This window comes from Priceomyces carsonii (genome assembly GCF_900007245.1).
Source record: "Priceomyces carsonii strain CBS4050 genome assembly, scaffold: Debaryomyces_carsonii_scaffold_7, whole genome shotgun sequence".
Classification (NCBI taxonomy): domain Eukaryota; kingdom Fungi; phylum Ascomycota; class Pichiomycetes; order Serinales; family Debaryomycetaceae; genus Priceomyces; species Priceomyces carsonii.
The window spans coordinates 60,046-83,007 of NW_026946680.1; the positions used below are offsets into that span (position 1 = coordinate 60,046).

A 22,962-nucleotide genomic window follows, 5' to 3' on the forward strand; every position below is an offset into this window, starting at 1 on the left:
ATTTTTATGTGCCGTTTAACAAGATAACTTTTAGTTTAATTGAGAGTAAAGTAGTACGAATTATTGTAAAGTAGGAGCGTTATGACAACATATTCCATTTCAGTGAGAATATAAAAGCAGAGACATTTACAGGTAGATTCTCACTTTATTTAACTCCTACTCCAGGATGTTATTGACATCTTTTTGTAAACGCTTTCTGTAATAAGACAAAAAGAGACTTAATTGTGCTTCAAAAGAAATTTTTTTAGAAGTAATTGAAAAAAAAATTTTTGATATAAAAATTATGAGGTTCCAAAAACTATCAATTGAAAACTATGCTTTAGAATTATGCCACTTACAAAGAATTTTCCAAACCGGTATCAAGTTCCACTTAGTGGTTATTTTTGGTCTTGAAAAGTATTGTTTGATCTTGATCTATTATTACGCTAATCTTTAGGTAATAGAGACATTTCCACCATTATCATAAAAGAAAATTGAGCAACTGCTTGCTATTATTTCAAGATATTAATTTCAGAAGGGTTAGGGTTTTCCATTATTGATTTATTCTTATACTGCTTCCCTTTTCCTATTGCTTATTATCTTTTTTAGATGGGCTGGAAGGAATAATCTCAAAATTATGTGCGACCTTATTCTCTGCATATAATCCACCCCACCAAAAGAATATGCAAGATAATACTTTGCGCGTGCCTCTAACACGTGAAATCATACGATACTCGGTTCCAAAGAGTGTTTTTAGATACCTTCCTGGTTACATTCAGTAAACTGTCTACTCTGTTTCTTACTTGTTACATTTACAGCATTCAAGGTCATGAAACTTTTTCAGAACAATTTAAGTGTAACCCTTTTGCAAGGATTCGTTATTTGGTGGGGACTGTACTGATAAGCGATTTTGAGCCAGAGGACATAAATATAATGGGGGAACAAAGTTGCATATAAAGCTTCAAAAAGCGTTGATATATAGTTCTCACTATACAACAACTAACATTAACAATTAAAATATTATTATGAAGAACAAGACTAATACTGAGGTGCTCATCAGTAGCATTCGATCAGACAATTCAGGAAGAGGAAAAAAGTTGGAAGAAGTTCTTCCCCATTTAGATAAACCTTGGTATCGTTACAAAAGTTTAGTCACTTTAAATTTCTTTTTGCTGGCATGTATTGTTACCCAACTCACTATTGGCTATGATGGTGGTATGATGAACAATCTCCAGACTTTATCATCGTGGCAAGGATTTTTTAATTATCCAGTTGGAGCTCGTTTAGGAACGATGAACAATTCAATTGCTATTGGCGCTTTGGCAGTCAATTTACTTATTAGCCCAATGGCAGAGTATATGGGTCGGAAATGGCCAATAATTATTGGTTCGGTCTTTTGTATCGTTGGAGCAGTACTACAGGGAGCTGCGCCGAGCTTTGGCTGTTTTGTAGGTGGAAGAGTACTTATTGGTGTAGGCACCACGATAAGTGGTGCTTTAGCTGAAGTCTATTTGACTGAATCTGCGTATCCTACTCATAGGCCAATTATTGTGGGGTTGCTTCAAGCTGGGTATCCTCTTGGGTCCTTAATTGGTACCCTTGTTACTTGGGGACCATATAATGCAAGCGGTCTAAAGAACTCTACTTGGTCATGGAGGATTCCTTCTTTATTGCAAGGGTTCTTCCCATTACTTCAATTGTTGATTTTTCTTTTTAGTTGGGAATCTCCCCGATATTTGATTTCAAAAGGAAAGGTTGAGGTCGCAAGGGCCTTTTTTGTTAAATATCATGGTAATGGTGATGCAGAGTCGGAACTAGTTAATTTTCAGATGGCAGAAATTACAGCTTCAATTGACGCCGAAAAGAAACGAAATAGAGTGGGCTGGAAGACCTGGATAAGCACCAAGCCTATGATTCATAGATTATGCATAGTCTGTGGCCTTGCTCCAATGATTCAATTATGTGGCAACGCAATTATTTCTTACTACTTGTCGATCATGTTAAATGAAATCCATATCACTGATGGCATCACGAAATTAAAAATAAACCTAGGTATAAGTGCGTGGGGTTTGATATGTGACATATGTGCATGTTTTGCAATGAGATTCTTCGGGAGAAAAACAATGTTCATGTTTGGATTTGCTTCAATGTGTGTATGTTATGTTATATACACCATTATAGCTGCTCGGATTTCAATAGTTGATTTCAAAAGTAACTCTTTAGCTGCTGGCGCAATCGCTATGATATTCTTATTTCAGGGATTTTACCACTGTGTTTCTCCCGTTGCAATTACCTATTATACAGAAATTTCTCCTTTTGCGCTTAGGGGTAAGGCTTCTCAGATTTATTCATTAACGGGAACTGCTATCGGTTTTTTTAATGGTTATGTAAATCCAATTGCATTGGTAAAAATTTCGTGGAAATATTATATTGTTTATGATATTTGGTTAGTGTGCATGTTTTTAATCGTATTTTTATTCTTCCCCGAAACGAAAGGAAAATCTCTTGAGGAGATGAACGAAGCATTTGGTGACCCCATTATTGATGACAATGCTGTTGAAGAATACGAGAAAAACTATCTTTCTAAAGTCGCGACAGAAGATTGATATTTCGAAAGTAGAAAGCTTTATGAGTGAATTAGTTTTAGCAATGAGATATTGAATATTCATTAGGAAGCTCCTTTTACCTTTCTTTTTTTTTTTGGAACCTGCTAATTTAAGGCATACGTATCGTGGTAATTGATATTCCTCATTCTTTCGTAAGGAAATTTGGCTGACGAGAGAGCTAAAACATGTACCTTGATATAGGTGAAGAATGGTAATCTTGATGCACTTTTCAATTTACAACGTTGTCTCCAAAAATCTAATATTCAGGGATAACAGGATACAAAATTACAATATTTCTTGCTCTGGTGGAATAGTGCCTTAAAAAAGCTGAATCTAAATCCCAATAATAAAATAGGATAATGGGATAGAGATAAGTGTAATTTAATTTTTGCTCAAGTGTCAAATTTGCTGTAGCGTATTTATACCAAAATGTAAACTTTATGCCGATATTGAAGATTGATTGATTTTGATTTGGCTCAATTCAGTAGGACAACTTCAAAAGTCTGAAAAATAGATTCTAAAATAAGGGACTAATGAAGTAATTTAGCTGTTCCGGCATCGAAGATGGTGAATGTCTGAGATTTTTAAAGCTTTAGTTCAGAGGTGTAGTAGTGTTTTCATATAAAACTCAGTAAATTTCGGCCCTTTGATTCTTAACCTCGTTAAGTATGGGGCTTGAAGCCACATAATGTCTCTTTCTATATATTTCTCGATAGGAAAATTCACCACACCAGCAAATAATGAATACTATCCCCATAGGGCCTTGCGAAACTTCGAGGTGTCAGAGTCCTCTCATCAATACGAGCCATTTTTCCACCAAGACGGAGGCGAGTAAAATTGGGAGAAAATTCCCGATCAAAGGAGATAAGTATAAATGCTTTTTGGAATTCATTGCGTCGTAAGAGGCTATTTTCACTAAAAGGCGAGAAAGAAGTTTCATTTATTTTTCCTGCCTCAGTGTTTTCCATGTTTTAATGGGGTTCCTTTATGCAGTTGAGATATGTCCACTTGGATACCTCTAGAAAAGTGGTATCGTGATTATATAGCTTTTTAGCACCCTAATTATCGATAGAGTTTATAGATTGTCAAAAACATTTTGAAAAAAAATCGTGAGCCCACCGCAAGCACCACCTATTCCACCACTCATTTTGGGAAGAACCCGGTACAGAACGTAATCTACTTATAAGACTGCGAAAAACTTGAAATTCTTGAGCATGTTTCCTATCGATCTAATCAATAAAATATGAAAATCGAAGTGCAAATCGATGTACATCCCCAAACCTTGTAATCTTCAACTGTTGTTCAAATGCTTCGATTCTTTAGGTCATTGCATACTCTAGGATGATCACAAACAACAACTTAAAGTAAGCGTCCCTGCAGGTGAATTTAAGTGCTTGATGACGTCTAGCGGATGTCAATACAGGCTAAATCAAACGACAATGTATTTTAGGCGTTAGGAGTGCTTGTGAAACGTCTCATAACCTCAATGATGAGGACGTAAAGTTATTTTGAACGTTAGTTCGGTATCGTTTTTCTGACTGCGACAACATAATAAGAAACATCTTTTCTTGTTAGATGCCAAGGCTCTTCCTTGACCTACTGGAATATTACAGCTGATATCACATCTGTGCAAAATTTCAGATATCGCTGTGAGTTTCTAGGTCCTGAGTATAACATTTGACATTTTAATAATAAAGTTGAAGATACTAAAATAGCATCGATAGATTTCAACACCATCTCAGTCTTTTTATTTATCACATTTACTTGAGGTACTTTTTATATTTGAAGAAAAGAAGAGAATAGAAAAACAGAATTAAAAAAAAAGTAAGAAAACCGTTTTTGCATCTAGCCGAAAATTGACATTGATCTGCACGCCAGAGAATGAAAAGCTCGAAGTCGGACATAAAGGAAGAACACTAACCAAAAGATACAAGATGCACACAATTGATTATATCATTTGACGCCTTCTTATGTAGTTCAATTTTTCTTAAAAGAGAATTTTCTAATAATCGTACTTCCATCTTTTTAAACTCGATTGTGGTACTCACTTTTTCAAAGGAAGTACCCATTTGCACTTCGTTACAACAATTCAAGCGGAGATCAAAACTCATTTATCCTTTTAATTAAGGACGGAGTACACTTAGCGCATCCTCCTCGTAGAAATACACCATATAGACGATTGCGAAGTTTTAGATGAATCACCACAAATATTTCTTGATTGAGCATTTGTGCCATGGGAGTATGATTTGCTGTCATCACCTGTGTGTTTCTTGTACAAGTTTCTAACTGGTATGATTGTAACATCAAACTAACTATGTTTCGGGGAATGTAATCTTTTGGTATAAAGCTTCCAAACGGTAACATCTTGACATTATCTTACAAGTAGAGAAGATTGAGGAGCCCGCTAGATGAAGTATGTTATGAGCACCGGATATTTTGCAATGTGACCTAAATTCTTATCTAGGTAAATGAATAAATGGGGGATGGAGTACAGCTCGAATCCGACCATATGATCAAAGATAGTGACGAAACTAGATGCGATATGACTTATTCCCTCGGGTCAGTACTAAAAATAATAAAGAACGTATGAAAGTGACAATGGACCCAAAGAATGGTCTAGCTATCATAGATACTAACAAGTTAGAAATATCACCTTTGACATTAAAGGATACCCCGTATGATCTTGAATAGCCCAAGCGATTATCTAGAATGACAAAACCTTAGCGGATGTTCTCTCCAAATTAGACAAATGATGGTTCTACCATCCGAACTTGGCAAGATTGAATTTTATAAAGTTGGCAGCAGTATCAAATTGCTAATGGTTATGGCGGTGGTATGATGACCAAACTTTAGTTTCATGGCAAAGTCATTTTAGAGCTGTCACTGGGTACTAGCTTAGGTACTATTAACAATAGCGCATTTATTGGGCTTTAATTTCAACTTTATTCATCAGCATGTTATCTTGATTGTTTGGAAGAAGAATCACAAAGAACGTGAATAGCGACTAATGAGGACTATCATGCGACAACGCCCCTCACATTTTTGGAATCATTATTGGAAGTATATTTTTTGATACTAGAACTGGTCTGTAGTGTGATGTTGCCGAGATATACTTTACAGAATGTGCCTACCCTTCTCAAAGACCCACCTTATTTGGGTTGTCACTAGCAGGGTATCCAATAGGTTCTTTGCTAGGAGCTTTGGTCACATGGGGTCGTTATAATGTGGCATGCTTAGCTGCTAGTACATGCGATGGAGGATTCCGTCTATTTTCAAGTTGTATTTCGGTTGATTCAATTGATCGTTTTCAGCTTTAGTCAAGAAAATCCAAGATATGAAGGGGGAAATTGATAAAGCTAAGGCATTTCTGTGAAGGATAATGTGGCGGGAGATGAAGATTCAAAGTTATAAGTGGCCGAGATTTTTGCCACTATTGATGCCGGAAAGGAACAAAACATGTTTGAATGGAGTGAGTATTTCTCTTCAAGAGTAATGATGCATCGGTTGCATTGTTTTTTGACTCGCACCAATGTTAATGGTGTGGAAATGCTATTATATCATATCACCTTTCAATTATGCTTAATGGTGTTGATATCACGGATACGATTACCAAATTGAAAATAAATAAGTGTTTGGGGTTTAATTTCTGACGTCGGTGCTGCATTGTACTAAAGCTATGCTAAGAACTGAATAACTGAGTGTTTTTTAAGGCATTTCAAACGTTTGCAATAATACGCTTGCTCTTGCTCTTTGGTATTCAGTTCTATAATCAATATCGTTTTATATATCAAATATGTTTTAGTTTCTTTATTGACATAAATCTAAATATTCATGAATTTAGAAGATGAAATCAAAGAAGTAGAATTTATTTAATAAAAACCAATTATAAATTTGATCGTAACTTCCTGAGATGAGTTATTTCTATTTATTGCGAACAACCTACTTTCATGGCACTGTCACGATAGCGCTCCAAATCTTGAATTGTAGGCGGTAAGGGCAACTCAGTCATTTTTACACCCTTCGGAATGCCAAGAAAAGCTCCCATTATCCAAGACACCCCTTCCCTTAAGCTTCCTTTCAATTGAGGGACAGTTACAAGAGGTTTTAAGATATTAGTGTTTGGTTCCGGTGAAGAATGAGTACATCCTCTGTTTGAATACAAGTCTGCAATAATAGATATATCAACACCATTGGTTATTTCAAGTAAATCACAACTCAGTTTAGCTTTTATATTTTCAACTCCATCAGTGGAGTCTATGGGAAATCCGCCTTCAATTAAATTTAACTTTCTTTCAGACGAAACCTTATGTGCTCTCAAATGCCAGTCTCCCAGAAAAATAACCCATGATTCTATTGCAACACCATCATGAGGGCTCCATTGAGAATAGGTACCATATTCAAAAATATAAGAGTTGCCTTTATATTTTGCTTCAAAATTTTGTCCTCCGTCGATACTCACTCCTAGTGAACTGTCAAAAGAGTTTGAGTTCAGGCCCTCAATATTGAAGCCATATCGCGTAGAGTAAACAAATTTGCAATATTTCTCCTTCACAGATTTTATAAAGCTTTCCTGACAGGGCCCAGAGACTAAAGCTATATTGTTACCATGCCTTTGTGATATAACCATTCCTGGTGTGCTTAAAACAATAATATTAGGATATTTAGGATAAGGCTCTTCCTTAGATGTCCAGAAGGGATGATTTGCTGGTATTGAAAGGGCAATGAAAGCTTTCATAGCCCAATATGGAGACTGAGAAGAGGAGTATGTCTCAGGTAAGGCATCCTGTGGATAGGAATAACCTTTGGTAAGGATATTCGATCCATATCTAGATATAGGTCTTTGGGCCCACCACCTTAAATTTCGCATATAAAGACCTTTTATTACTCCCCAATTTAACCCAGATACCTCACTCTCACCTAAAAGTCCAAGGCAACCCCAAAAGGATGCCGTTGCAAACCTATAAACCAAGCTCCTTCCAATCGGCAAGCTCGCTCCTTTAGCATCAAAAAGATGTATATATTGTAGAGCAAACTGATGTGATCTCGTAATAAATCTTTCGCATCTAGAAGCATCCTGAGGATTAAACTTACAATATAGAATCGAATAGAAGTGAAAAGCAAAGGCGTTATAGTGGTCAATATTGCAAGGAGAACCATCTCCATACCAGCCATCTTTGAGACTAAAACTCTCTATCTTTTCTAAGTATTCTTCACTCAAAGAATCATTGTTATCATGATTAATTTTCTTCAAACCCAAATCAATCAAAACCCTAAACATCATCCAGTTATTTTGGGTGAATTTCAACTTACGGATACGTAAAAGATAATTTAATAAGTTGGACTTTGATTCAGGATCTAGAGGATACCATACATGCTCTGGAACCATTGCTAATGCGAAACCAATGGCTGCAAATTCGACCATTCTCTGATCTCTGTCACTCGGGTCTCCCCAGTATTCCTTATGTGTTGGATTTGTACCATTAGAAAGACCCTTTCTATAAATTTCCCAATAGGGGAATTCACCCTCGCCAGCAACTAGTGAGCAGATGCCCCAAAGTGGCCTTGCAAAACCTTCAAGGTCAGAAGCTGCCTGATCAAATACAGCAGCTGATTCATCGAGACGGACACGAGCACAACCCGGGGAAAACGCTTCTATCAAAGGGCAAAATAGGTCTAAACATGCTTTTTGGACATCGTGGCGTGTCAATAAATCGTTCTCACCGAAGGGTGAAAAAGAGCCTTTCATTTTTTTTCATGTATCGTTCGTCGCTTTAAGATAACGTAAAAAGACTGTATTATATACGCATATCAAAATTTGGTGGGGGTCCTTTATATAAATTTTGAAGTAGTGACTACATCTAAACCTTACTGAGTTACATTCAAACTTGTCTGCTTTTCTAAATATTTTTATCAAATAAGATCTAGGTCAAGTAATAAATTACCAATTACTAATAGATAATAATCTGCATAAACTAACCCATGATCAAAATATTTGTTGATCGCGTCCGCATTATTAATAGTTGTTGAGTGTTTTAAAATCGTGTCAATTTCACCCATTTCAACGGTGCCGTCATCGTGCAAAACGGAGTCATTGACGTAGGATAAATTAAGTGAATCATTAACTAACTTTAAACAATTGCTTAGATATAGTTCAGATTTTGTTTCTACATATATTTTGAGAAAGCCCAATGCTGCCACCATAGCGGCCGAAACATCCTTGATGTCAGAAGTTGGCGCATCAAAATCCCACGGAGGAACACCATCTTTTGGCAAGCGAGACATAAAGTATTCTCCTAGCTTTTTAGCAGCGTTCAAAAAATTTTCCAGCTTTGTCCAATGATATGCTTCAGCATACCCCAAGATACCCCAAGCCTGGCCCCTAGACCATGTAGAATCATCAGAGTAACCTTGATTAGTGAACCCTTTAACTGTACCGTTTTTTTTGTTATAATTTAAAAGATGAAAACTAGACCACTCTGGGAACCTGAAGTGGTTCTTTATTGTTGTTTCCGCGTGTTTCGTTGCTATGGTCGATAACCTTAAGTCACCCGTTATATGAGCCACGTAATACAATAAATCAAGATTGCACATGTTGTCAATTATGACAATAAAGTCTCTTTCCATGTCATCAAATTTATATCTTTTGTTGACTGCCTTATCCCAACTTCTTATGCAGCCAACGTCTTCATTCCATCTTGTTGAGAGAGCATTGGCCGCAGAGACCAAACATTCTTTTGCTTCAAGAGAACCACAGTATTCGAATTCTCTTTGAAAAGATGGTTGAATCATAAACCCTAAATCATGATTATCAGTCCTATCTTTTTGAGTCTTAAGGGCTTCTGACCACCATCTTGCAGCAAATTCTAGTTTCCGTATATGAATCTTCTCCGAAGGAAATTTAGAAGGATATTTCTTTGCCCTTTCAAGCAAGGCATAAATTGATCCCGGAAAAAATCCAGAGGTCCAATAATCTACGTCTCTGTAGATGTATTTATCATAAGCATATTCAGGCATCAGCATTGGCGGTTTAGCATCGTTTAAAGTGAGGGTAGCAATACCCCAAACTTTAGCGATTGTATTCTCTGAAAGAAGCCTCTCTCCAATCAGTTTTAATAAGTCCTTGTTGTTTTCCATAGTTTTTGGTAATGCTGTTCAAATCATTTTATGATGGAAGATTGTAGATATGAATAGTATTATACAATTTTAAATATCATCCCCTCCATCGGTGGGTTGACCGCTATCCCCCACCAAGAACATTCTCCAAATAGAATGAGCATCCAAATTTTTGAAACAAGTACAGATCAAAGAAAACCAAAAAGGAAAATTTACCCGCAGAATAACGCATTTAAAATTAGCTACAAAGTAAGTCTTCTACTGGGCAACGATTTCAATTTGCTTAATTATTAAAACTGTTATTCTTAGCTATTCAAAATATTTCTTCGATTTTTTTAAAGTCTAGTTATAAAACTTAAGGTTGTTCATTGTATACTATATCAAGACTGTGCATAATACTTACAATTGTATTCAATATAAGACCACTGAATAAGTCAAAATAGTTTATTTAATTAAGCTCTTATGCTTAATTTAGGCGAGATTCATATGGATTTCTCTATTTCAAGAAGTGCAGCCAAGTCTTTGGAATATTTGAGGTAAATCTCCTTATTTGCTTCTCTGTTCAAGGGCGGCCGTCCACTAGTACAATCTCCAAAGCCATAAATTTCTTTCAATGCAAGCTTAATTCCAACTACATTGAGCTCAGAGATCATTTGATTTGCTCTAGTGACTTGGTACTGCAATTTTGCTACTTCTTCGTATTGGCACTGTTTATATAGCTCAAGAATTCTCAACATAGATTTTGGAAACACATTTGCAAGTCCATCAATAGCACCTTTTACGCCAATGCTCATGGCAGGAACAAGAACTTGTCCTAAGCCAGTGAAAGGTTTAAAATTTTTGAGCTTATATTGCTTATCTTCACTTGCCAATAAAATATATAAATCCAAGTTGAAATGGGTTAATTTGACGCCCACAATTTGAGGAATCTGCAGTAATTGCTTAAATGTATCGAGAGATAGGGTAACATTATTGCTTACTCCAGGGTAATTATAAATTATTATAGGTAAAGGCAGATTTCTTGCGACCAAATTAAAGTAATCAATAATTCCTTGTTGGCTAGTCAAATGAGGACCAAAATAACCGGGCACAAGTAGCAATGAAAAATTCGCTCCAGCATTGTAACCGTCGTGAATCTCCTTTGTAGTGTCTTGAATGCTCAATGGCGGAGAACCTAAAACTATTTTGAAATTGGGATCAGGTATCGCTTTTCTAACGGTGGCACAAAGTAAGGACCTTTCTTCTCCTGTTAAATGACACGATTCTCCCATTGATCCTGCTAAAACGACACCATTAATACCGCATCCATATAAAAACTTTACATGTCGCAGCTGATTGTCTAGATCCAATGTATAATCTTCGTCATTTTTAAAGAAAGTTGGAACTGGCACATAAATTCCATCTGGGAGACATTCAAACTTATCTATCGACATTGACTAAATCTGTTTATTTTTCAAAAAATTGTATTATCACCGCTCTTTAAGGCATGAGTCATCTATTTAAAAAAAAAGCTTTTTACATTTCGAATTATAGCTGTAATTTGGTCTGTACTTCAGGTATTCCCGTATTGTTCGACTTTTGATGGGGGAAAGCTCAAGGTCGGAGATAATACACGAACAAACAACTACATATGATGACACAAGAAAGTAAAAAGAGCAGAAATCTATGTAACACATTTACCGCTTAATGAATACATCAGGCATGTTAGTAGGCTGAATATAATGTTCTGCCTTTGATTCAAAAGTAAATGCTCTATCTATCTTGTATTGAGCTTCAACCCGAGATTAAAGTGGCTGATTATCTCCATCTTTGCGACCAACCCTATTACGGAAAATTTTTACGTGGGGGTTCTAAATTGCAGATGTTACAAAATAGCCACTATGATACAATATCTCAACTTTGGTGGGGGTGGCCGTAGTTGTGCACTTTGGAAACATAATGTTAAATACGCACTTCACCCAAATTTTGGAGCAAGTTAAAGGACGTTTAAAAACGTATAGAGAAGTCGATCATGGGAGGCGAAATCACGAATGAAAATACTCCGTTTAAATGCACGGAGCCAATATTTTTCTACAATGGAACAAAGATTCCTGCAATTGGTTTAGGTACTTGGCAATCTTCAGAGGAAGAAGTATATGATGCGGTTTTGTCAGCTATAAAAGTTGGCTACCGACACATAGATACCGCCTCTGCTTATGGAAATGAACCAGCAATTGGAAGAGCCATAAAGGATTCTGGAATAAATAGGAATGAATTGTTCGTCACCACTAAATTATGGTGTACGGATCATACCAGGCCGGAATATGCACTTAGGGAGTCCTTGAAGAAATTGAATTTGAGTTATGTTGATCTCTATTTGATGCATTGGCCCGTTCCTTTGAATCCCAATGGCAATGATCCAAAATTTCCCAAATTACCAAATGGAAACCGCGACATTGATAATAATTGGGATTTTATCAAGACATGGGAGTTGCTTCAACAGTTATTGCCGACAGGCTTGACGAAGAACATCGGTGTATCGAACTTATCGGTAACTAATCTTCTGAAGCTATTAGAGTCAAAAGAAACGAAGGTAAAACCAGTCGTAAACCAGGTCGAGATGCACCCTTTTTTGCCTCAAAATAAACTTTTGAAGTTTGCAAAACAAAATGGGATTGTAATCGAGGCATATTCACCTCTAGGATCGACAGATTCCCCTGTTCTTCAAAATGAAACGATTAAGCTGATTTCAGAAAAATTAAGCATCACTCCTGCCACTTTAGTAATATCTTGGGCAATTTGGAGAGGAACGGTTGTTTTACCAAAATCAACCAACCCTGCAAGAATAGAAGCAAACCTTAAGATAGTTGATCTTCTGGATGAGGATGGCAGGGCTTTGGACAAGATAAGCGTTCTTCATGGCGAGCGTAGAATTGTGTCACCTGATTGGTATCCTATTAAAGTTTTCAACGATGAAGAGTAACTTCTTAAAGTCTGTCATACTTTCAAGATATCCTACTTACATTGCTAAGACACTTTTAGAACATTCGTAAGGTTTTATAGACTTTTTAGGTGTATAAAATTATCTCACCGATTACATCAGTCTTGGATGATGATATATATGCTTGTGTTTTCATTATTACTGATGTGTCAAAGAGAAATGATGTAATCAAAATACAAATGGATCTAAATTTGCTATTCTCTTAAAAGCTAACTAAGCAAGGTATCTGAAAAGAAGAGACCAATAGTATGTTCAAACTCTCAGTTTATTAACAGCACACGTCATCTTGGGTACTCAAGCTGACAAAAGTTAGCAGTTTTTTTTAAAGTTCTCAGGTAAGTATGGAAATGTATACCGACCTTAAACTTCTCGTCGATTTAATTTTAGTTCCTTGGAATGCCATCGATCGTAGTTAATACTAAAAATCTTTTCGTCTTGGGAGGGCCCTTTGAAATGCAATTAATTGACTCCGGATTGTCTTGTTCGGCATGATAGAGATGCCAATGGATTGATAGTAAGCACATATGTGTTTCGCTGATCATTCTTGCAAGAATGTTGCTCTACAGAGCATTTTAACTTCCCTTTTCTAGAGCGACGGAAATTGAAGAGGGAAATATACGAACAGGCAAAGAGTAAGTACAGAAGATGTGAATAATACCTGCAGAACGAATTACTTTCTTTAAAAAATATTTGATGACTTTGAAATCTTTAAAAAATTTTCTTTACTTGGATTAAATCAAGAGAGCAGGCAGCAGGTCCAAAAGAACAAGACAAGAGAATTCCTGAAAAGACCAATACTATAATATGCTGTTAATTAAGATTATGACATGAATATGCTCTGCTACGAATCTTGTTACTTCAATTTGACTTACTGTTACGAGTGCCAGAGCAAGTAGACTTTAAAATGTTTTGATCTCTTGATCGACGTCACCTGAGTAGTGCAACATGTAAGATCTTCTCATTTACCTTGACGATATGCCACATTTCTGGTGCATTGCGCAATGCAGTGAATAGTATTCGATAAGATATTACGCAGTCACGTGATAATATCACATCTTTTGAAGCCACTGTAAGCTTTGATGGTGCAATTGTTAAGTTCACGAATGCTAATAGTTGCGATTAAAACTATGGCTTTCTTATCCAAAAAGATTAAATTGGGTACTTAAAGTGAATGAAATTTTTCAGCAATGATGCAGATTTGATTCAGTGATTTTACTGTTAAGCGGAGCAAAACTTAAAATGTCTAAAAGGTCAATTCAGTCGGGAGGAACCGAAAGTAAAATAGCAAAGACCAATATTATAGATGAAAGCATAGACATCGGGTCTGATTCCTCGGAAGAGAAGTCTCTGTTCCATGTGTTTCAAGACCCTGTTGCGAGAGAGTATTATACTAAGCTATACGATCAGAGCAATTACGAATGTCGCCATCTCTTGGATCCTGATTTGGAATGGACAGAGGCCGAAGAGAAGAAGATACTTAGAAAAAATGATTGGTATGTTACTTTTTGGGCGTTCATCATGTTTACGGCTTTAGATTTTGATAGGTACAACATTTTGCAAGCTGTGTCTGATAATTTATTAGATGATCTCAATTTAACGACAAATGACTACAACGTGGCTAATACTATTAATTTAGTATGCTTTTTAGCTGCAGAATTACCATCGCAATTGATATCTAAAAAATTGGGGGCAGATGTATGGATTCCGATTCAAATATCCTTGTGGTCAATTGTAGCCATATCTCAAGCTGCTATGACATCAAAGGCTGGATTTTTTATTACAAGGGCATTAGTCGGAGCCCTTGAAGGAGGTTTTATTTGCGATGTTTGCTTATGGATGTCATATTTTTTTACTTCAAAAGAGTTGCCTTTTCGGTTATCGCTCTTTTATATTGCAAACCCTTTAACAAATGTCTGGTCAAGTTTACTTGCATTTGCGCTTCTTAAAATTACCACAAGACATATCACTGAAGGCTGGAGATGGTTGTTTCTCGTTGAAGGTGTCTTCACATTATTGGTAGGTATTATCTCCTTCTTTAAAATGCCACCATCTGCAGTTCAGACAAAGGCGTGGTATCGTAAGAAAGGTTGGTTTACTGACAGGGAAGAAAAAATTCTTGTCAACAAAGTTTTGAGGGACGACCCTTCCAAGGGCGATATGAATAATAGGCAACCTGTGGGTCCAAAGGAACTTTTCAAAGCTTTATTCAATTTCGACCTTTATCCTATTTATTTTATTCGTATCTTGGGAGACATTGGGACAAGTCCAGTACAAACTTATATGACATTGACTCTCAGGAAATTAGGATTTACTACGTTTAAAACTAATGCGTTAACTATTCCTTATAACATCATTTCTATAATAACAATGCTTATTACTGGGTATTTTTCTGAAATTTTCAAGAGCAGAGCACTAATAATTGCCACAACTCCTATTTGGATACTTGCTTGCTTATTTCCCCTAAGGTATTGGCCAGGATCGCAGGTTAATATCTGGGGCACATGGGCTCTTTTAACAGTGTTATTGGGACATGCTCCCATATGGCCTATAAGTATATCATGGTGTTCGGCGAATTCAAACTCGGTGAGAGATCGGGCAGTTTCTGCAGCAGTAGTCAATATATACTCCCAGACGGGTTCAATTATTGCTGCTAATATATATAGGGATGATGATGCACCAGATTACAAGCGTGGTAACGTGGTATTAATAGGAATAGCTTTCGGTGCACTTGCAGCATGTATTCTTGCTAGATATTACTACATTTTCAGGAATCGCCAGAAGGAAGAGCAATGGAATAGCATGACAGAGAAAGAGCAGGAGTATTATTTAATTAATACTACCGATGTTGGAAACAAGCGCCTTGATTTTAGATTTGTATACTAATTATGGTAAAACGTGGAAGGACGATAGGGTATGTATATAGACAAGCTTTATATTCAGAGAATAGAGAGATTTTGATTAACAGCACTGATTTGCTATGTTTAAGCGAACAATATAAGAAGGGAGAAAACGTCAATCATGGCATACAAAGAAATCTTTCATAAAGTCATATATAATTTTTTTGCTACTAGAATAACGGCGGGAGAGAACTATTTTAATGACTGATAGATCTTTCTGAAGTATACTAGAAGAAAGAATGATTGAATTTATAGCAAGTCAATTAAAATGAAAATGTAAAAATTTCTGTATAGAGGTACTTAGTCTTCGTCCTGAAACTTTGGTAAAGTTAAACGCTCATATACGGCTTCTGAAGAATCCCTATCATTGAATCCAGAGAAGAGTTTGCGCGTGTCGACCAAATCTGGAGATAAGTCTTCAATTTTCGTGACGCCAAGTAATTTCATGTCTCTAATGACCTCTTCCTTCAAAAGTTTAGTAGCCTTAATAACACCATATTTACCATACCCTGCATTAGCATATAAGTAAGGCCTTCCAAGTCCAACCCCTTTAGCACCTAAGCAAAGAGCTTTGATAATATCACTTCCCCTTCTAACTCCACCGTCAACAAATATTTCAATTTTGTTGTCTAGCTTTTTATCTCTCAATATGGGCATGACTTCAGCTAAGACCTCAACTGGTGCTCGTGAAAAGTCAAGTTGACGGCCACCATGATTAGACAAAACAACTCCATCAACGCCATGTTCAATGGCCAAGAGAACATCTTCAGACCGCTGTACGCCTTTTATCACTATGGGTATATTTGTTGCTCTCTTAAATTTACCAATATCATCCCAAGTGAGTCCAATGTCTTTATAAGACAAAATGAAGTCATCCTTTACATAATTAGACTCCACATCTTCACTATCTTCAACATCAGTGATTTTAAATCTCAAATCTTTTTCTCTTCTACCAAAGACGGCACTGTCAACCGTCACGAATATTCCCTTAATACCCTTTTCTTCGCAAGCCTTGATCAGATCAAAACTAGTCTTTCTATCTTTTTCAACGTAAAGCTGAAACCATTGGTTTTGATTTGGCAAAGCTGCATTGGTTATTTCGTCAAAGGTGTAAGAAGCTGCGTTAGAGATCATCTGAAAAATATTCTCTTTTCCACATCCTTCAGCAATTGATAGCTCACCATCTGGGTGCCCTAGTTTAGCTTGAGCTGCAGCAGAACAATAAAAAGGAGCATCTGTTTTGACCCCCAACATTTCTGTAGAAATGTCTACGTCATCAACATTAACTAGAACTCTCGGCCTGAAAAAGATTCTATCGTAAGCAGAATGATTTTCTCGAAGGGTAACTTCATTATCTGAGCCTCCTGAATAATATGCCCATGCATGTGCCGGCAAAAGCTTCTTTGCAACATACTCAAACTCATTTATATTGAAAATGGAGCAGAGATGCGGTTTCTGCTTTCTCCTCTCTTCTAGTTCAGCCTCGTCTGTAACAAGAGGCTCATCTAATTCATCTAAAGTTCCATCCAAGGTACCAAGTTTTTTCTCGGGCGGAAGTAATCTTGGAATAACATCTTTTGAATGGAACTGATCAAATATTTTACTTGCATCGTATCCGGCGTGTTTCAATATGACTGAAAGCCCACCAGGGTGTTGTGGTGCAAATTCAGTTAAATCATAAACTGTTCCATTGATTGCAACCCAAAGCCCCTTTTCAAGTGAATTGTGCTCCTTAACTTCTTCAGCTGGAATCAAGCCTCTCTGTTCAGTGTCCAGTCTGATAAAGTCACCACTACCATACAAAGCCAAAGCACTTAAAGTTAGAACAACATATACTGAAGCACGAAAACTTGTTTGATTTTTAGTATGACTGATTGAATTGAATCTTCTTATGGATTTCCAGTTAAATTTTGAGGAACTTCTAGGGAGATTTCCCTTTATAAATCTCAAATTTTTAAACATGCTGCTGCTTTTGCATTCCGTTAATTAGGATATACATGTTGAGAATTTATATATGGATCTGTCGCAAAGGTGATTCGACGGAAATGCGCGGTGCTTTTCCTTCCAGTCAGAGTGGTCCGGTTTTTAATCGAGATATTGAATTATCCAAATAGGAAAAAAGGGTGCTTATTTTCCTGTTGCAAAGTATCTGCTTCACCTTAGTCTTTGATTAGAGGAAGAAAGGAATTATGCTGATATATCTCAATTATATAGTGATTTAAGAATCTATTTTGCGTGTATACGTGTTCGCGTGTATGTATTCATAGTTATAAGCGAACCGACTCTTAATTCTATTAAAATAAAGTGTGCCAAATGACGCAAGAAAAAATCTATAGCCTTTTACCTTCTTGCTTTTGAGACTTTCAATATTTGAAGTTTCGGAACTCGATGACTTCCAGTTATTTATTAGATCCTTGTTTTATTAGTTTTCCTATATCGAAATGAAATTTTTTGCTGTATTCGGATGCTAAGTTTCACAATATCTCAATTTATAATTCTTCCAATAATGGATGAAAGTCTACTAATATTAATATTCGTACTAGTCTACAGAGATATATCGATAGACGCTAATATGTATTTAGTAGAACTGAAGGGAAATATGAACGAAAGAATATAATATGGGCTCTTTTCCTTTTATTCAAAAAAGTGTAAGTTATATATTCAATTAATGTGCAGTGCCTTATAGGAAAAAAAAATATGAAAGCAAGTTTTACAACTAAGAGCTAAACGTTTATAGATTTTATGGTACCTCAATTACGTCTAAAGTTATTTCGTATGCGGCTGGACAATTTAAATCGAGGGATAAGTAGTTTTCGTATTTATTGGTCACTTCACCAGGGCATGCAGCAAAGGTATCATTCCCATTGTACAAAAGTTTACCATCTTTTATAGAAAACGACTCTGCCGATTCATCACCAGAGAGCACAAAAGTTTGGTCATGTGCCCAATTATCCGTCAAAATAGAAAGGGCAGTGGTAGAATTACCAAAAGTTCCATCTTTATGTAACGTAAAATCGACTGAAAAACCTGCATCAACATATCCATGTCCAACATATTCTGGTCCCGCATTACCTGCAATCAACTCGACACCATCTGGGTGCTTAGTAATGAATTGTCCATTGAGGTCAATGTTCGTACTATTCATTCGAAGAAAAATGTGTCCTTCGACAGAAAGCACAGAAAGCAAAGTCGCGAATAATAACTGAAAGAGTTGCATTTTTAAGTGTCGTCAAAAAAAAACCTTACTCTAAAGCAGAGTTCAGGTTTCTTATATACCCATATTTATTTGTTATGTCTTCAATTGATATCATTCTAATTAAAGATGTCATAGTTTTCCATTCTATATTTAGCAACCATATGTATCATTTTGAATTTACTCCAAGTGCTTTAACTATATACAGGATTTGCCCCTAATTCACATGCGCTATAATCTAACTTATATACCAGGTTCAAAATTTTAAATAGATTATCAGTATAGTCACTTGCCTCAATTAAAAGCAATAATACAAGATATAATTTGTTGGATTACTCAAATAAATTGCCTTCTACGAACGCAATATGTATTTCAAATATATAGGTTATCTGTAAAGAATCAACACAACTTACATTTCACGCCAACACACCTATTTGCCTAGAGTAGATCTCAGTTTAATCAAATCGAGTAAAAATTTCGCTTACTATTTAAATTTACTTTGCCAAGAAAATTTCTAGAGAAGCTGTGGTTAATCAAACAATTACACCACTGGCACCGCACAAACTGATAATCTAATAATAGCAAGTCATAAGAAATATGAGTGAGCTTTCGATTTCTTCAATCATTTAAAAATCCGAGTTGATGCCTTTGCAGAAAATATCGAATTATATTCATATAAAAGAATGTCTAAAAAGACGTCATATATATCCATAAATTAAAGAGTTGCTTTTGTAATCATTTTAGTTTTGATCATATAGTCGATATCTTCAGGAATTGTTTTCCAAAAGTCATCAAGTTTTGGATATTTAGGTTTCCATCCTATTTTGTGACCATTGTCACCCCTACTTCTGGAATTCGTACCCCATAGCGATGGTGCAAAATCAAAACTTGCGATCTTCCTTATCTCAGTAGGGTCTAAGTGAGCGATCTTGGGCGTCTCAATAATGTTATTTTTGAAAAGATATTCACCAACGGCAGAAGATACATCTGCCCAATAATGTTCAACTTCCGAAGGCTGCTCACTAACTGGTTCTTCATTAGAAAGAAAGTAAGAACCAAAATAATACCCTTCTTTCCCTTTAGGAACGCTTTCTCCTTGTAATAGTTTGTTAAGCAAGAGAGAATATAAATCACCCAAGTCTTTGATATGAATATGGCTCCAAATATACTTTCCATCATAAACACTAAATGCTTGACCCTTTTTCACACTAAGCTCCACCAAATACGGAATTTGTATTGATACGATTCTATCATAACCATCGCTCTTTCCCACTATGTTAGATGGTGCCACGATAACCGTGTCAATTGTGGGATTATTTTCTTGGATACTCAAAATTATCTCATCAACGGGGCGGTGTGGCTGCTTTGAATCTAAAGAGTTAATTTCATCGATGTTCTTCGCGTCAGAATAAACTTTCGTGCTAGGTTTCTTATCTTTAGCAAGACCGTCACCAAGAACAGATGTTCCAGATGTATGAATAAAGATAGTGGGTTTAGATTTTTTAACCAAGGTGTCGTAGAACACTTGGGCTGAGGGTACATGATCAACATCTGCCGTATTGATGATTATGTCACACTCGTTTGCCTGCTTTTCTAGTATTTCACTATTGTCGAGGGTTCCTAAGATAGGAATCACCTTGTCGTTAGTTTTACTCTGCAATATAATACCTTTTTCTGGCGTACGAACTAAGGCACGAATTTCGAAATCATACTTTTTATTGTTCAAAACCTGGTATAGCACTTCACCTCCAATATAACCAGTAGCTCCGGTAATAAATACTTTCTTTAAAACCATTACTTTTGAATTTTACTAACAAAGGGCCTTTAAATCGCAATTGACTATAGATTAATACTTAAGCTTCAGGAATTGGCTTCCCATGGATAAAAGATGTAAGAATATTCCTAGTTATATAGCCAGCTTCGAGAAAAGTATTGCTTTATAGATACTCGGTGCATTGCTATCAATAAGGTTGCTTACAAATAGCGATCACGTGACTCGGGCTAATATCGTATTATTGTTTCTTTCCTTATGTCAAATAGCAAAACTTATACTTCTTGCATAGAAACCATTAAGGAGTATTTTGCTAAGCTCAAGTACCTCTAAAAGAATTTCAATACCCCGAAGTTGAAAGATAATTAGATGATTTTAATTATATAAGTCGAGCTGGAGAAGAAAGGACTTAAATTTTAAAGAAGGATCGAAAGTTCTAAGTTTAATTTTCGCTAATTATCAATTTAGTACTCCGCAACTCTTTCGTGGGAGCACTCGTGGGAGTACTATTGAATTGTTGTTGTCGTCTCTCCTAACGTCGGTCAAAGCATTATCTTTACCGATCTAATATGGTACTGTATATTGTTAAATATACTTGCGACCGATTGCAAAAAAAAAAAAGATCGGCATCGTAGCATGGCTTAATTTAATGCTTAAATTCTTCAAAAAGAATATCTCGTTGTAACGAATCCAGTGACTAAAAACCATGGATAATCATAGGATGTGATTATAGGAATATTGTATTTGAGTAGAAGCCACACTTATACGTACTGAAATATTTAGGATGTGAAAATGGCTCACTTAATACTGATAAATGAAACTCTTATCATTCAAATCAGATATATCATTGTTTTTATCAATATCACTAGCTTCATTTTTCTCTTCCATCTTTCCTCTTCTTCCATTTTCCCATTGTAAGTAAAATCTCATTATGAGGGCAATAAGAACTGTAATAGCAAAAGTCGAAATCCAAGCATTATAAGCTACCGAGTAATTAGGTGCTTCTGACAGTATAAACAACTGAGGAGCAGCAACATTTGAGGCACAGTAAAAAATGAAAATAATTGCACTCATTGTTGCCTTTTTAGTGGTTCCTTGATAATTGGAAGATATCAAAGCCAATATGTTGGGAAAGGTTGCTGGTTGAATCATTAACAAATAGTAACCAAAGAGCTTAACTCCCTTTCTATGTAAAGGTACTTTGGATATTATGGCAGCGCCAGCAATTGGGGGAATTACCGTAAATATAATCATCCATAGTCTCATACTTTTGAACCTAGAGGAAACATAGCCAGTAAAAAGTATAGACAACCACGTTACTAATGACGCAGGCACATTGAGCAAGGTTGTGTTTATTGACGAAAATCCGAAGCTTTCAATTATAATAAAGCCATACGATATTACGCCACCGTTCGGCAAGATGTTTAAAATACAAAGTGCTACTAGAAGCCAAGTCTTGATATCTAAAAAACACTCAAAAAACTGATCCCATTTCCATTCTCTCGTAATTTGAGAATTCTTGTGGTTCTCTGAGTAATATTCCTTTTCTTGTAGTGTTAAAAAACTAGCTTTTTCGGGACAATCAGGTAAAAACATCATTAGAATTATACCCCAGAATACTGTCATCGCTCCATAAATGATGAAGATATATCTCCACGGATTCAATGATCCCCGAATATGACCTAAACCAAAAGCTATAAAGCCGCTTACTATACCTCCAAAGTCATTACCACCAAACCAAATAGCAGTTCTAGCAGGTTGTTGCTCAACTCTGTACCACATAGATGTCACTATAACAAAGACTGGTGACACCGCCGACTCCAACAAACCTAAGAAAAACCGGGCTACGAGGAGTCCCACATATGATTCAGAACTAGCGCTGCATGCTAAAACGACACCCCACAAAGTGACAGTGGCACCTATGAATTTGCCAATCGGGACAATTTGAACCATTCTTGTGACTGGAAACTGGCCTGCTAAATACCCGAAATAAAAGATCGAGGAAACCCAAGAATAATCTTGTCCAACTAGGTGATTATCTTCCCTTACGCCAAACACGGAAGAGCTTGAAAGTGCTAGCTTGTCCATAAATTGAAGGCTGTAAGTGATAAATAGTAAGGGAATAATACGAAAATCGACTTTTCGAGTAAGGCTTTTCAAATTGACATAGTCATTTCTCACGGACCCTCTTTCCTCTATCAAAGTTTCAATCTTTTCTGTTTCTTTTTCAGACATTTCAGCTATCGAGGCAAAACGTCCTCTTGATTGAAACTTCTGTTCATTTAATACATTTCTTATCTACAAAGGTCAAGAAAGAAACAATAGATCGGATTTGCAGAGCCGTACATCATAAAAATGTTTTTGGGAATACTTTCCGACAAAAAAAAAGCTACAAAAAACAAAAAAACAAAAAGGAAGAAAAA

At 36.2% G+C, this 22,962-nt stretch overlaps 10 protein-coding genes across 10 annotated transcripts; 3 read left to right on the forward strand and 7 right to left on the reverse strand.

The window, feature by feature from the left end:
* Nucleotides 1-1,004: 1,004 nt before the first annotated feature.
* On the forward strand, nucleotides 1,005-2,585 carry PRCAT00005826001 (uncharacterized protein; the record flags this gene model as incomplete). The annotated part of the gene is made up of 1 exon (XM_062955927.1): nucleotides 1,005-2,585. One exon carries the CDS (start codon nucleotides 1,005-1,007, stop codon nucleotides 2,583-2,585), a length of 1,581 nt encoding a protein of 526 aa, XP_062812481.1.
* A 3,925-nt stretch (nucleotides 2,586-6,510) lies between these two features.
* Nucleotides 6,511-8,331, reverse strand: PRCAT00005827001 (DUF2264 domain-containing protein; the record flags this gene model as incomplete). The annotated part of the gene is made up of 1 exon (XM_062955928.1): nucleotides 6,511-8,331. The coding sequence occupies one exon, from the start codon at nucleotides 8,329-8,331 to the stop codon at nucleotides 6,511-6,513; it is 1,821 nt and encodes a 606-aa protein (XP_062812482.1).
* Nucleotides 8,332-8,495: 164 nt separating this feature from the next.
* Nucleotides 8,496-9,719, reverse strand: PRCAT00005828001 (uncharacterized protein; the record flags this gene model as incomplete). Its single annotated transcript, XM_062955929.1, has 1 exon — nucleotides 8,496-9,719. The coding sequence occupies one exon, from the start codon at nucleotides 9,717-9,719 to the stop codon at nucleotides 8,496-8,498; it is 1,224 nt and encodes a 407-aa protein (XP_062812483.1).
* A 461-nt stretch (nucleotides 9,720-10,180) lies between these two features.
* PRCAT00005829001 (dihydrodipicolinate synthase family protein) lies at nucleotides 10,181-11,131 on the reverse strand (the record flags this gene model as incomplete). The annotated part of the gene is made up of 1 exon (XM_062955930.1): nucleotides 10,181-11,131. The coding sequence occupies one exon, from the start codon at nucleotides 11,129-11,131 to the stop codon at nucleotides 10,181-10,183; it is 951 nt and encodes a 316-aa protein (XP_062812484.1).
* Nucleotides 11,132-11,709: 578 nt separating this feature from the next.
* On the forward strand, nucleotides 11,710-12,660 carry PRCAT00005830001 (uncharacterized protein; the record flags this gene model as incomplete). Its single annotated transcript, XM_062955931.1, has 1 exon — nucleotides 11,710-12,660. One exon carries the CDS (start codon nucleotides 11,710-11,712, stop codon nucleotides 12,658-12,660), a length of 951 nt encoding a protein of 316 aa, XP_062812485.1.
* A 1,257-nt stretch (nucleotides 12,661-13,917) lies between these two features.
* On the forward strand, nucleotides 13,918-15,561 carry PRCAT00005831001 (uncharacterized protein; the record flags this gene model as incomplete). The annotated part of the gene is made up of 1 exon (XM_062955933.1): nucleotides 13,918-15,561. One exon carries the CDS (start codon nucleotides 13,918-13,920, stop codon nucleotides 15,559-15,561), a length of 1,644 nt encoding a protein of 547 aa, XP_062812486.1.
* Nucleotides 15,562-15,875: 314 nt separating this feature from the next.
* Nucleotides 15,876-17,537, reverse strand: PRCAT00005832001 (FMN-dependent alpha-hydroxy acid dehydrogenase; the record flags this gene model as incomplete). The annotated part of the gene is made up of 1 exon (XM_062955934.1): nucleotides 15,876-17,537. The coding sequence occupies one exon, from the start codon at nucleotides 17,535-17,537 to the stop codon at nucleotides 15,876-15,878; it is 1,662 nt and encodes a 553-aa protein (XP_062812487.1).
* A 778-nt stretch (nucleotides 17,538-18,315) lies between these two features.
* On the reverse strand, nucleotides 18,316-18,792 carry PRCAT00005833001 (uncharacterized protein; the record flags this gene model as incomplete). The annotated part of the gene is made up of 1 exon (XM_062955935.1): nucleotides 18,316-18,792. One exon carries the CDS (start codon nucleotides 18,790-18,792, stop codon nucleotides 18,316-18,318), a length of 477 nt encoding a protein of 158 aa, XP_062812488.1.
* A 691-nt stretch (nucleotides 18,793-19,483) lies between these two features.
* On the reverse strand, nucleotides 19,484-20,563 carry PRCAT00005834001 (uncharacterized protein; the record flags this gene model as incomplete). Its single annotated transcript, XM_062955936.1, has 1 exon — nucleotides 19,484-20,563. The coding sequence occupies one exon, from the start codon at nucleotides 20,561-20,563 to the stop codon at nucleotides 19,484-19,486; it is 1,080 nt and encodes a 359-aa protein (XP_062812489.1).
* Nucleotides 20,564-21,340: 777 nt separating this feature from the next.
* PRCAT00005835001 (uncharacterized protein) lies at nucleotides 21,341-22,774 on the reverse strand (the record flags this gene model as incomplete). Its single annotated transcript, XM_062955937.1, has 1 exon — nucleotides 21,341-22,774. One exon carries the CDS (start codon nucleotides 22,772-22,774, stop codon nucleotides 21,341-21,343), a length of 1,434 nt encoding a protein of 477 aa, XP_062812490.1.
* Between the last annotated feature and the right edge of the window lie 188 nt (nucleotides 22,775-22,962).